The sequence below is a fragment of the Pseudophryne corroboree genome, chromosome 2 (assembly GCF_028390025.1).
Source record: "Pseudophryne corroboree isolate aPseCor3 chromosome 2, aPseCor3.hap2, whole genome shotgun sequence".
Lineage (NCBI taxonomy): Eukaryota > Metazoa > Chordata > Amphibia > Anura > Myobatrachidae > Pseudophryne > Pseudophryne corroboree.
Window position 1 is genome coordinate 76,781,961 of NC_086445.1, and position 14,630 is coordinate 76,796,590.

A 14,630-nucleotide genomic window follows, 5' to 3' on the forward strand; every position below is an offset into this window, starting at 1 on the left:
CCCACGCAATTTTTTTTTTACATTTAAACTTTATTTTTTTGTTAAACAAAGTGCACAATGAAGCCCAGCACGGATCTCTCAGATCCGGCCGAGATTCATTGTATTAAAGTCGGCAGTGTTTTACAAGTCACTCACGTAAAACACTGCCAAAAAAACCGAATGACATCGACATCGGAAAACCCAAAAATGCAGAATACGGCAGCTTAGTAAATTAGTCGTAATCAATTCAAAAAGTTGCATATTTACACTTTCGATGTCATTCGTGATTGAACTTTGACCTCAAACGGGAAAACACGAATCTTAGTAAATTTACCCCACTGTCTACCGTAATGTGTAAAAAGGGGGACACTGTCTGCCGTAATGTGTAATAAGGGGACGCTGGCTGCCGTAATGTGTAAAAAGGGAGACACTGTCTGCCTTAATGTGTAAAAAGGGGGATGCTGTCTGCCGTAATGTGTAAAAATGGGACGCTGTCTGCCGTAATGTGTAAAAAGGGGGCTCTGTCTGCCGTAATGTGTAAAAAGGGGAAGCTGTCTGCCATAATGTGTAAAAAGGGGCACACTGTCTGCCGTAATGTGTAAAAAGGGGGACGCTGTCTGCCGTAATGTGTAAAAAGGGGGACGCTGGCTGCCATAATGTGTAAAAAGGGGGACGCTGTCTGCCGTAATGTGTAAAAAGGGGACACTGTCTGCCGTAATGTGTAAAAAGGGGGACGCTGGCTGCCGTAATGTGTAAAAAGGGGGATGCTGCCTGCCGTAATGTGTAAAAAGGGGGACGCTGGCTGCCGTAATGTGTAAAAAGGGGGACGCTGGCTGCCGTAATGTGTAAAAAGGGGGACACTGTCTGCCGTAATGTGTAAAAAGGGGTACTGGCTGCCGTAATGTGTAAAGGGGCTCTACCTGGTGTAGTGGTGCTACTGTGCGCCGTAATTTGAATAATGGAGACTACTGTGCACGGTAGTATGAATGGGTATTATTTTGTGGCCACACCCCTTCCCCATGAAGCCACGCCCCTAATTTTTTGGCACGTGCCTACGGCGCGCACTGCCCGTAATTTACGGAAGGGGGGCGCCAATGCCGTTTCTTCCACACAGCGCTAAAATGCCTAGTTACGGCACTGTCCCCTTGCACATATAGTAGTGGCCTGTGTTAGTTGCAGAGGGGGTCAGATGGATAGTAAAAATTTTTTAAGAGGGTGGCCATGCTTCTCCATATTTTGCCACACCCCACCAGTACGTTGATCCATATTCGCTCTCCGCTGCCCTGACCCCCGCCCCCTATTTAGGGCTGCTTCCAGAAATTTCCAGGGCTGGTTTTGTATCCCAATCCGCCCCTGTGGATATGTATGTATGTATGAGAGACGAATGAAATAGAAAGAGATGGGCAGCTGGGTAGGGTGCCAGGATCTGGGAACGGGGGTGCCACTAGGTGTACCCATCAATTAATTAAGGATGTCTTTGAGAGATACATCCTTGTTGTACTCAATGCAGTCAGATGGCTGGGAAACATATAAGACGCCGCTTATGTACTTTCACCTTAGTGACTGGGAAAGTGAGTAATTGATGGTGTTGGGGGGCAGTAGGCAGAAAATTTGCCTAGGGTGTCAAGAAACCTTGCACCGGCCCTGGGTCAGGGCCAGCGTCTCTGCAGCTTCTGTGAAGAGAAAATGGCGCTGGTCAGAGCTGTGTGGGCTAAGCCCCGCCCACTACATGGCGCACTTCAGTCCCGCTTAAAAAATCTTTATACTGGCGGGGGTCCCTTAACTAGTGCCTGGGCACTGTTATATCTTATGCCAGTGCTGTTTGAGGTCCCCCATGCTGCCCAGGGCGCCCCCCCTGATCCCTGCACCCTGTAGTGCCGTGTTATGTGTGGGAGCATGGTACCTCAAATGCCGTCACTGAAGTCTTCTGATCTTCTCATACTCACCCGGCTTCTGTCTTCTGGCTCTGTGAGGGGGTGACGGCGCGGCTCCGGGAACAAGCAGCTAGACGTACCAAGTGATCGAACCCTCTGGAGCTAATGGTGTCAGTAGCCTAAGAAGCAGAGCCCTTGAACTCAGAAGTAGGTCTGCTTCTCTTCCCTCAGTCCCACGATGCAGGGAGCCTGTTGCCAGCAGGTCTCCCTGAAAATAACAAACCTAACTAAGTCTTTTTTTCTGAGAAACTCTGGAGAGCTCCTCAGTGTGCATCCAGTCTCACTGGGCACAGAATCTAACTGGAGTCTGGAGGAGGGGCATAGAGGGAGGAGCCAGTTAACACCCATTCAAAGTCTTATAGTGTGCCCATGTCTCCTGCGGATCCCGTCTATACCCCATGGTTCTTGAAGCATCCCCAGCATCCTCTAGGACGTATGAGAAAAAGTACCAACCAATCAGCTCCTGTCATTTTTCAAACACAGCCTGTAAAGTGTCACAGCAGAAGTTTTTTGGTTGGTACTTGATCTCTCTCCACGCTTTGATACATCTCTCCCCATGTTCTGAAAATCACTATTTATGGATTTCAAGGAGTGGAAACTTATTGCAACATAAATCATTTTTGTCAGATTTTTTTATTACAGCTTAGCGATGTTTTTTTCAGACGGACACTTTGATGCTATTTCTTTGCATCTTTTTAATGTTTTCCAAACAAACAGTGAATCAGTACAGAAAGCATGACTCTATACAGTGCAAAACGCACCCCCTCCCAAACTGTAGCCACCTACACAGGGACAGGGGCCATAACAGGGGCGAAGGGGGCAGCAATGGCGCCGCAGCAGGATAAGGAGGAGGGGTGCCGGGCCGCCCGAAGGCGCGAACGCCGGGGGAGGGGGTGTTGGCTGCAGGGAGGAGGGACCCCCTCCCCTTTTCATCACCTGCAGGGAGCCCTGGGCCAGTAAAAGGTGCGGCCCAGAGGCTGGGGGGGGGGGGGGGGGTGAGGAGGGAGAGGCAGATAAAAGCAGCAGCCGGGGGGGAGGGAGTTAATAGCTCCATTTTACCCACACAGGAAAGGAAGGGGCAGAGCGGCTATGGCCCACTACAGTCCAGGGGAACCCCTATTAACGTTGCAGCACAACGGTTGCAGAATACCCCAACACAGGCTAGGAACGTAGGAGCAGCATGCCAGGAAGGGGGAGTTATTCTCACCGACACAGCCAGCGGGGCAGGGTCACCCGAAGTGAGGGGGAGATGGGTATTCCTGGCAGAGACACAGCAATATAATAGCCCGGCTAGGCAGCCAGAGGGCACTCCTAGGCAAGGGGGTAACTGGGGACAGGGCGCAGGGAGCGCACAGGACAGGGACATTACACTAGGGTTGCGAAACCAGCTTGCCCGCTCCCCTGCATTTATATCCCCGCCCAGGAGAATGTACCAGCAGACACCAACGCCAGTCACAGGACAGAGCAGGGGCCACGAAACGCCGCAAGCAAGCAATCGGGAGCAAGGAGCCACATCGCAAGATTTCACATCACAATCGCAAAATTTCACATCACAAGCGCAAAATTTCACATCACAAGCGCAAGCCACAGGGGCCATAATACATAGTTGGAAGCAGATGGGGTCACTCACCCGTCTGCTGTTTTATGCAAAAGCGGACACAAAGGTGGATTGGCCATAGGGTTTACAGGGGAAGATTCCCGGTGGGCCGACGCATCCGTGGGGCCTGTTTTGTTTGAGGACATGTGGTCCTTTTTATAGACATAATGAATGGCTAGACCTTACACCTCTGGTGCTGCCCATGTGGGGCCACTAGTACAAATTTTTCCAGGGCCGCTTTTTGTACCCAATCCGCCCGTGTATATCCGTGTATATGAATGAGCAAGGACTGCAGGTGCTGTAAGACCAACTTGTGTGCCATAGGTCACATCATGGAAACTTGCAACAGCCAGATGCCAGGTGCACGTGTGGCCTTCAAAGATAACGATTGAGCACCTGTGTGCGCAAACACTTCGGCAGCATGCCTGCGGCACTCCCATAATGCGCTGATCATATGGACCATCTCCGGGCTTTTCTTTAGCCACCTCCCAGGAACGTCCAGCACTTTTACAAGACAGAGAGAGTTAGATTTGGGTGGGTTACATTGTTTCTGTGCAGGGTAAATACTGGCTGCTTTATTTTTACACTGCAATTTACATTTCAGTTTGAACACACCCCACCCAAATCTAACTCTCTCTGCACATTATCGGCCCCAGCTGCAGTGCACATGGTTTTGCCCACTAGAGTAAGACTTTTCTTACTCTAATGCAAAACTAGAGCAAAAAACTGCAAAAATATGTACAAGATAGGTACTCACAGTGCAGCAGTATGACCTCCTCAGGGGAAATCCAAAAGAGAAAGAGGAATACTCCTTCCTCCACAAAATGTCCTCTAGCTCAGCAGTGGCGGATCCAGGGGGGGAGGGCACTCGGGCCCGTGCCCCCCTGTCATTTGTGGCCTCTGTCCCCGGCGCCGCACAGGGAGATGACGGGCGCCCGCTGAGATTGTGTTACCAGCGGGCGCCCGTCTCTCCTCACCGAAAGCCGGAGGCAGGAGCTCAGTACTAAGCTCCTGCCTCCGGCGCTGTCACTGTGCGGCGTGCGCTATGGGAGAGACGTCAGTCATGACGTCTCTCTCATAGTGCTGAGGAGAGGACGCCAAGAGAGGAGGACTGCAGCAGTCTGGAAGCGGGAACGGGGCTCGGTAAGTATGATTTAATTTCTACTTCCTTAGTGCAGCGGGGGCATCTACTGGGAGCAAACTACGGGGGGACATTACTACTGGGGGCATTAACAAGGGGCATTACTACTGAGGGGCATTACAACTGGGGGCATTATTACTGGGGGGCATCTACTGGGGGCACTACTGGGGGGTCATCTATTGGGGGAATTACTACTGGGGGCAGCTACTGGGAACATTTTTACTGGGGGGCATCTACTGGAGGCAAACTACTGGGGGATATTATTACTGGTGGCATCTACTGGGTGTATTACAACTGGGTGTATTACAACTGGGGGCATTATCACTGGGGGGCATATACTGGGGGCATTACTACTGGGGGGTCATCTATTGGGTGCAAACTCCTAAGGGGCATTACTACTGGGGGCAAACTACTGGAGGACATTATTACTGGGGTGCATCTACTGGGGGCAAACTACTGGGGGACATTATCACTGGGGGGCATCTACTGGGGGCAAACTACTGGGGGGACATTATTACTGGGGGCCAACAACAAAGGGGCAAACTACAGGAGGGCATTACTACTAGCGGTGTAACTACAGGGGCATTACTACTGGCGGTGTAACTACAGGGGCATTACTACTTGGGGGCTAAACTACAGGGGGGCCAAACTACTGGGGGCATAACTACTGGGGGATAACTACAGGGGCCAAACTACTGGGGGCATTACTACTGGGGGCTAAACAACAAGGGGGCATAACTACAGGGGCTAAACTACAATGGGGCAAACTACAGGGGGGCATTACTACTGGTGGCTAAACTACAAGCAGGCAAACTCCTGGGGGCATTACCACTGGGAGGCTAAACTAAAGGGGGGGGGGGGTAAACTACTGGGGTCATAACTGCAGGGGCATTACCACTGGGGGCATAACTACTAGGGCGCTAAATGACTGGGGGCATTACTACAGGCAACATTACTACTGGGGGCAATACGGGCATTGCATAAGGGGCACCACTACTCTGGGGTCTATATAAGGGGCACTACCAGTACAGTGGACATTGCATAATGAGCGCTACAACTGTGGGCATTGTATAAGAAGCGCCACCTCACATGCACCAAAGCCGCACGCAAATGTACTTGCCCCTTCCATGGTGCCCCCCCTATCATTTTCTTCTGGATCCGCCCCTGTAGCTCAGTGTATAGTAAATGCACTTAACCATTGTGCCCCTTAGCAAATACACATATATAACTTGAGCATCTCATCGGTCTATTTTCAGTTATATATACCCTACATTCAAACCTAACAGCATTCAGTGATACGAATGTCAACTGTAGGTTATAGCGGTTATTATCTTGCCAATATCTTATCACTTGTGATATTTATGGAACCTCTCCATAAAGCAGAAATATCCATTAGGTTATAAATGTTGATTGTGTAAATATACCCCGCGACGTGCCTGTCATACAGAACTGCAGCCTGTCACATGCTTATCATTTAGCAGCTGAATTCCTGGCAGAACTGTAAAATGAATTGCTCTGTTAATTAGTAATAATTGTACACAGTGGAGGTCATTTACATAGCGCAGTTGATGAGCACCAAAAAACACTCTGGTTTTCCGGCATTGTGTCAGGATGGCAGACGCTGTGCATCACAAGGAGCGTCTCGGTGTGCGGAATGGGGGAAAAATATGGAAAGATGCACTATGTAAATCACATTAAAACCCAGCTCCTTTTTATTGAATATATATTGAATTTTATCCTCATGGCTTAAGTGAATCTTGAATGTGAAGGAACATTGGGATTGTTTTTATTTTATTTATTTATTTATTTTTAATTCGACAATTTTTATTGTACATTTTTGTTTAAGTTACAGTACAAAAATACAACACAAACTAAAAGCATTGCTGTTGACAATTACAGGTGTCTCTCGGTTGTAGCTGGGTCTGACTGGAGCTAAGTGAAACATTTTAGTGTCCCACTCCCACTGTGGCACTCATTCACAGTAACAGGCAGTGAAGACAACGTTGGCGGCCATTTTGGTTAGGTTCTAATGCCTCCCAGGCGGAGCATCACGGAAACTGCGCAGTAGCGCTCTCCTTACCTCAACAGGAGGCTTCCTTTGTAGATCACATTTCTTCTGCACTGAAGGCTGCTGCAGCAGCTGCCCGGGCAGTATACCTCCCAAAAGGCACAATTTCAGCAGGTCAGTTCTTGTCTGCAGACCCTGAACTGGGTGTTTCTCACAGAAAAGTAGGCAAGTTTCCATCAGAAAAGGATCTGAATTAGGGTGTGTTGTGTCTGAAATGGGTATATGGTTGCAATGATTTTGGGTTGTGCTTATTTTATTAGAATTTTGCATGGGTGAATGCTGGGAGGTAGGGGGCATGGCTGGGGGAGGAAGCAGCGCTACAAGTGGGTAACAGGTCCTCCACATTGAAAGCATTGTTCAAAATTGAGGTTGCTTGGTTTTTCCTTTTATAATACTGGCATTTTAAAAATTCAGACAGACTCACCTGAAATGCACCTGTCCCTGCGTCTCACAGCCTATCACATAAGGCCCCATACCTTTTAACTCCGCCCCTATGCAGAGCAGATCACTGGTCTCGCCCCCTTTTTGAGCGGGTCACGGAGGTATGCCAACACTTGTCCTGATTCCTCGACGATATGTTAGGAGGTATGCGGCACTATTGTGCTTAATATTCATCTTTATCATGCTGAGAAGTTTACATTGTTATTCACTTCAGCGAATGAACTGATCTAATTCTTTTGTTATTAGTATGGTATTACATGATTGTTATTATTACAAGCTAGCAGCTTTCACTTTTAATCCTCTTAAATAATACCTATAAAGCACTGTTGCTTAAATCAATAATAAAACGTTACCTAGATATTGTATTTTTAAATAAAAGACATTGTACTGTATAAATCCGTTATCCAGAAAGGTCTGAACTACACAGATACTGTAAATGCTATTTACAGTACAATGGCTAGTGTAACAGGGGAAATATGACAATGCAGCTCACATTGCCACCTAGAGGCTACAAGAAGACACTGCACTTTGGGGGTCATTCCAAGTTAATCGCTAGCTGCTGTTGTTCGCAGCGCAGCGATCAGTGGAAAAAACGGCTAATCTGTGCATGTGTATGCACCGCAATGCGCACGTGCGACGTACGGTTACAAAGTCCTTTGTGGTTTTGCACAGGTTCTAGCGAAGCTTTCAGTGGCACAGCCGAACGCTGGAAGACTGACATGAAGTGGGCGTTTCTGGGTGTCAACCGACCGTTTTCAGGGAGTGCTTAGAAAAATGCAGGCGTGTCGGGGAAAATGCAGGCGTGGCTGGGCGGGTGTGTGACGTCAAAAGCCGTCCCTCCGTCGTTAGAATCAACGCACATGAAGAGTAACTACAGGGCTGGTCTTGTTTTGCACAAAATGTTTTTGCAGGCGCTCTGCTGCACAAGCGTTCGCACTTCTGCAAAGCGAAAATACACTCCCCCCGTGGGCAGCGACAATGCGTTTGCACGGCTGCTAAAAACTGCTAGCGAGCGATCAATTCGGAATGACCCCCTTTGACAAATAGAAACCGAGTGCCACCAGAATTGCAGTATTACAATTATCTCAGTATATTAAAAAAAGTTACCTGACATTCATAATTAGATTTGCTAAAGACAATGGAAGTTTTACAACTGACTCAAACCCAAATATCTGAAATCAATCTATAGCATCTTTTCCCAATTCCTGGCCCCAGGGAACCTTAACAGTGCATGTTTTCCAGGTCTCCTCTCAAGGGGGGGGGGGGGTGATCTCTGATATGCGGGGGGACGCCCAGCACAGGGCTAGTCCGCCCCATATGCCAGGCCCTCCCCCTCCCCCCCTATTCCCCGCACACATGTGAAAGCATCGCACAGCACCTGGCAAGTAGCTCCCTGCCTATGCAGCCTAGTTGCGAAGGCAGGCGGCGGCCTGCCATGTTTTTGGCCTCATCGGCTGTGTGCGATGTCATGCAGCCGCCGTGGCCCGCCCGCAAATGGTCTGGACACGCCTGCGTTGTCCGGACTGCACCCACCTCCAAAGCCACCAACACGCTCCCCCCCAATTCCACTGACACGCCCTGCAACCGCCTCTGCCTGTCAATCAGGCAGAGGAGATCGCACCAGTGAGATGCCTTCACATCTCACGTGTGCGCATGTGGAGTGCGGCCGCTGCGCGTGCACACATACCACAGCGCTTCAGCCTGCGAACGCTGCCGCTGCAGCGTTCCAGTCTGAATTAGGCTCAAAATCAGAAGTGAAATAATGAGCACCATCTGTGGATCTTTTACAATGTGTCAGTCAGTAAAAATACACCTGTGTTCAAGCAAGGAGATTGGAAAACATGCACTGTTAGGGTTCCCTGGGGACTGGAGTTGGGAAACCCTGATATATGAATGGGGTAAATGCAGGGCCGTAACTACGTGTATGCCAAGTGGGCTTGGCACACAGCGCAGTTGCCCTGAGGGCGCACGGCCAGCGGCATGTAATGAGTCAAATTGGCTCATTACATGCCTCTGAAGTCTGCGCCGTGCGCCGCGCTGTGGAGGAGAGCTACAGCGCCGGGCAGGTGAGAAGGAGGAGGAGGGAGGGGGACTGGAGCCGCAGCAGCGCTATTTCATTGGTAGTAAGCACCGCTGCAGCATCCCCCTCTCCTTCCGTATTGGCTGCCCGGCGCTGCTGTGGATGCTGGGATGCGGTTCCTCCATCCCAGCATCCACAGCAGCGCCGGGCAGCCAATACGGAAGGAGAGGGGGATGCTGCAGCGGCGCTTACTACCAATGAAATAGCGCTGCTGCGGCTCCAGTCCCCCTCCCTCCTCCTCCTTCTCACCTGCCTGCACCGAGGGAGCTGCATGAGGAGCCTGTCAGCGGGAAGATGGTAAGTATGTATCTCTCTTCTCTCTCTCTCTCTCTCTCTCTCTCTCTCTCTCTCTCTCTCTCTCTCTCTCAGGGGGACACCGTCTGCCATAATGTGTAAAAAGGGGGCCTGGCTGCCGCAATGTGTAAAAAGGGGGACTGGCTGCCGCAATGTGTAAAAAGGGGGCCTGGCTGCCGCAATGTGTAAAAAGGGGGACTGGAGGCCGCAATGTGTAAAAAGGGGGACTGGAGGCCGCAATGTGTAAAAAGGGGGCCTGGCTGCCGCAATGTGTAAAAAGGGGGCCTGGCGGCTGCTGCAATGTGTAAAAAGGGGGACTAGCTGCCGCAATGTGTAAAAAGGGGGACTGGCTGCCGCAATGTGTAAAAAGGGGGACTGGCTGCCGTAATGTGTAAAAAGGGGGACTGGCTGCCGCAATGTGTATAAAGGGGGACACCGTCTGCCGTAATGTGTAAAAACGGGGACGCTGTCTGCTGTAATGTGTAAAAAGGGGACGCTGTCTGCCGTAATGTTAAAAAAGGGGACGCTGTCTGCTGTAATGTGTAAAAAAGGGGACGCTGTCTGCCGCAATGTGTAAAAAGGGGGACTGGCTGCCGCAATGTGTTAAAAGGGAGACTGTCTGCTGTAATGTGTAAAAAGGGGGACGCTGTCTGCTGTAATGTATAAAAGGGGCTTTACCTGGTGTAGTGGCGCTACTGTGCAGCGTAATTTGAATAATGTAGACTACTGTGCACTGTAGTATGAATTGCTATTATTTTGTGGCCACACCCCTTCCCCATGAAGCCACACCCCTATTTTTCACGCGCCTACGGCGCGCACTGCCCCTATCTTACATGGGGGGGGCGCCAATGTCGTTTCTTGCACACAGTGCTAAAATGCCTAGTTACGGCACTGGGTAAATGTATGAAGTAGTGATAAGATGTGAGCAAGTGGAGAAGTTGCCCATGGCAACCAATCAGCTGCTCTGTATAATTTTATAGTATGCAAATTATAAATGTTACTTCAATGCTGATTGGTTGCAATGGGCAACTTCTCCACTGGCTCACTTCTCCACTCTTATCACTGCTTCATGCATTTACCCCCTAGTATTCAGTAAATTGTAGATTTGTTAACTTGGGAGGTAAAGTAAGCTACGAGCTCCAATAAAATAGCGCCGCCTATGGGTAAATTATTGTACCACGGGAACTGTTCTGTTGATGCCCATAACAAGAAATCTAGCACATCATGCAGTTGCTTACCGTAGAATGGGTGCGCACATGGATTAGTGATGGCGGATGTGCTAAATGTTGCTTCTGATTGGAGGATCTTGGCAGACTGGGGTGTTCCTTGCCCACCGTGGTCTAAGCACAGTAATACAAAAAGGAACAGGACAGTACCCATCATTCACTAGCACTCAACTCTATAGCCGGAGACATCTAACGCAGGCTCTCCAACTGAAAACCGCTGAGCCGTTGGGCTTTATTCACGAAGCGGCAGCTTCGGTTGGAGGGGAAAAGTTAAAACGGCACTCGCAGTCAGTGGAAAGTACACCTGTCTTTACATTGGATGTGAGTGCCGCTTTAAATGATCACCTGCAACCCTACTGTATCTGATCTTTCCTGCTGTGGAGATAATTCAGGAAAACTGAAGTTTATTGGTAGAAATCCGCTAATTACAGGATCTACCAATCACATCAAATTTCTGCTATTGATGAGGAGATTCAAGTAATATATTTCTTATTTAATGTATCTTTAGCTCTAGTTATTCAATTCAGCCAAGCGGGGGCATTTTAAGAGACAAGAGGGCCCATGTGCATCTGTGCAGGCCCCCTCCTCTCTGGCAGAGCTGTAGACTCTGGCACAGAGCCAGTGTCTACTGCGCATCACAGGTCTCTGGAAACATGGTGCCTGCTCCTTGTTCCCAGGAAGACCTCTATTGCACATGCTCAAATCACCGGCAAAATGGCCACCGTGACATTTTCCTAGTGATTTCCGTCTGCAGCGCCGGCCGCCACAGGACTTTGAAAGGGTAAGTATAACTTTATGGGTACAGCGTGTGCTGTGTAGGCCCCCACAGCCAAGGTTATTGGAACAGTAGATGATGGACGATCTGATACAGTTGAAGGACCACATAGATAGCCCTTTAGCCATCAATAGGGCCACATATTACAATCTGAGTGATAACACAATAGGTTTAATCAAATATAAAGACACCTATCTGTATAACTATCATTGGGTATTTTAATGTAACATAAACAAGTGTTACAAGCTGTAACAAACATTTCTGACTAAAAAGCGGTAAGGATCTTGGGGCCACAGGTGAGGCTTTGGAAGACCATGCGTCCCTAGGGCCACCTGTCACCCATCACTACAGGTGAGTGACAGGATCAACAGATAATCATCACATAGTGATACCCCATATGAATCGTTTCGGTTGATCATTAGCGGTGACCTCCCACCTACAGTATCTCCTGAGGCTGGGCCACACTTCCCGCAGTCTGTCTGGTGACCGACTACTCACTGCAAGAGCCCATGCAGGGACTGACCCCTACCTACCCACTACCTTCCAACTCCCCTGACTGTGTCAGTCTCTACACTGCAGCAACTGCAGGAAGGAGCACAGGAGAACTGTCACCTTGCTATTACTGTAGTGCGCTCAGTGCCAGAGCCCTGGGGGAACTGGAGGGAGGCCTGTTTGGGTCGTGGGTCAAAAATTTGTTGTTTGATGAAACACCAAGTTTTTCAGCACATTGATGTGCGGTTTGTAAAGTGAGCAATTTACTAAAGGCTGAACTGTACATAAAAGCGCATGGTTTTAAACCACCATCTTGATGTTTATACAGGAATGGTGGGCGGAGCATGTGCAGTGCAGCTGATCTGAACTTCCAGTTTCACTGTATTGCGCAAACACCTCCCAATTTTTCGCAGGCCACAAAAGGGGCAGAGTTTTATTCAAAAGTTATTTTTCTGAGTGGACAGGAGACCGTGGTTTCAGGATAAACTTTTGGTGGAATTTATTTTGGCCCCTTTTTCAAACATATTAGTGTTTGGTTGAGTGCTCTATTCCGCATGTGGGGGTCCTGTAAGTACATCTGCAACGCTAACCCACCCTCCCACAAATTTATTTTTATTGCTATGGGGTTGATAGCTAGTTACAGCCCTGGCCATGGATTAGCTTGTCCAGATATTCCATTTGTGATTGCGGTTATTCATTTAGTATGGTACAACGGTGCCGGTTTTGGAACAGAATTGTACACGATAAACATTTTTTTTTTTTTTTATAGTTTTAATAAACTATAAAGTGTCTCAATTATTTTCCATGAATTCCAAAGCAACTTTGGTTAATGGAGAAAATTATTCAGAAATTGTTCCTATTTCCGGGAAAGTTTGTCATACATCCTGATAAGGATAAGGAGAGACCCCGTTGAACGCTGACATACTTTACCATCGGCATGTTTAGGAGAATTGCGGATGCCTAATATCCGCTTAGGCCAAGAAAGATTGCTAAGAGGAACACACAAAACAGCCACTTAGGGCGTATTGACACAAGTATAGTTTAAGCACTTTGGACATATTGTCAACATGATGAAATGAATGTAAAATGTGTCATGGTTTTAAATCGTAAATTGAAGCTTCTCAAACTATAAAGATTGACGGTAGATGAACTTGACCCAATGTTATTGGAGAATTAATCAATTTAACTTTCACTCACAATCATTGGGCGCATCAATTAAGATCTTTATGGATCTGACTATTTAACGTCTTGGAATTATGTTAATGCAGACTGCTTGTCTTTGGATTGTATATTTTATATATAATGTCGATTTTTGTGTTCACTGCCTCTGAGTTTTAGCAAGTTGGGGAACTTTAATGATTCACCAGATGTATTATTATGGAGTGGTCTTCAATTTGCCAGCTGTCGGGATCTCGGCGCACAGTATACTGGTGCCGGAATCCCGACAGCCGGCATACCGACACTTTTTCTCCCTCTTGGGGGTCCACGACCCCCCTGGAGGGAGAATAAATAGCGTGGCGCACGTAGCGCGCCACCGTGCCCACAGCATGGCGGGCACAGCGAGCCCACAAGAGGCTCATTTGCGCTCACCATGCTGTCGTTATGCCGGCGGTCGGGCTTCTGCCGCCGGTATGCTGGTCGCCGAGAGCCCGGCCGCTGGCATACCATACGACACCCTTATTATGGACTATTGCTAAAGGACATTTACAGATTTTTGTGTCCCTGATTTGCAGTTTAGGTTATTATTATTTGAATGTAATAGTGTTCGCAGTTTAAGTTTGCAAGAACATATTTTTCTTTATTACAGTTTTGTTTCTTGAATGCATTGCATTGTCTTATTTTTAAAAGTTTTTGACGTGGCTTTATTGCTCTGCGTTTATGCTTAGAATCAGGGGCGTGCGGTGAGGTAAATGGCTCATGAGGCACTGGCATTCACACAATATATGAGCCAAAGGGTGCATGTGGGCATTATACCAAGATTTAGCAGTATATACTGCTGGGAATTTGGTGCGTTTTGATCAGAGATGTGTGGACAAGGTAGGCCAAGCACATTCACTATAGATGACAATTTGTGCCGCATTGAAGATCTGATTCAGTACACCTTAACAAGACGGTAATGAATTCCAGCTGCTGATGTGCCCTAAATCACACTCTGTTACACTACCCACATGGACTGGGTCCATGAGAACTTCCCAAAATTCAAGAGTCTTCCAGTAGTAGTTTTGAAGTTGGTGGAGATAGATCAAGCCCCAGAGCAAGGCTCTGTGTACGGGGGTGTAGTGAAATTGGGGAGGCGTGGCAATACCCCCTCCCCAAACATTTTATTTGTAAGTGCCATGTGCACTTTGAAGAGGGGCGGATTTGTCAACTTTAGCCATGTGGCAGGCTGACCCCCAACACTTGCAGGGAGATAGAGAAGACTTCTACTGCTCAACAACAGCCACCCTGGACCCTGGGCTTGGCTTAAGAAGAGACTGCTGCCACTGAACAGCAGCATTCTCTTCTTTCTCCCTGCCCGATGTTCTACTGCCCAGACCCAGATAATTTGTACTCACCCCAACCTTGGTTCTTCTAACCCTCCAAACACACGACATCATGCCACA

General features: G+C 48.5%; 1 protein-coding gene across 3 annotated transcripts in view; it reads right to left on the reverse strand.

Moving 5' to 3' along the window:
- Positions 1-10,969, reverse strand: part of VSTM5 (V-set and transmembrane domain containing 5) — a 93,565-nt gene extending 82,596 nt beyond the window's left edge. Inside the window, exon 1 of one of the 3 annotated variants that reach the window (XM_063956989.1) lies at positions 10,773-10,963. In XM_063956989.1, coding sequence (XP_063813059.1) covers positions 10,773-10,917 — 145 coding nt within the window. In that variant the 5' untranslated portion in view covers positions 10,918-10,963. Of the gene's footprint in view, positions 1-10,772 lie in introns of all 3 variants that reach the window. The other 2 variants (XM_063956988.1, XM_063956991.1) reach the window with 2 other exon arrangements.
- Positions 10,970-14,630: the final 3,661 nt, after the last annotated feature.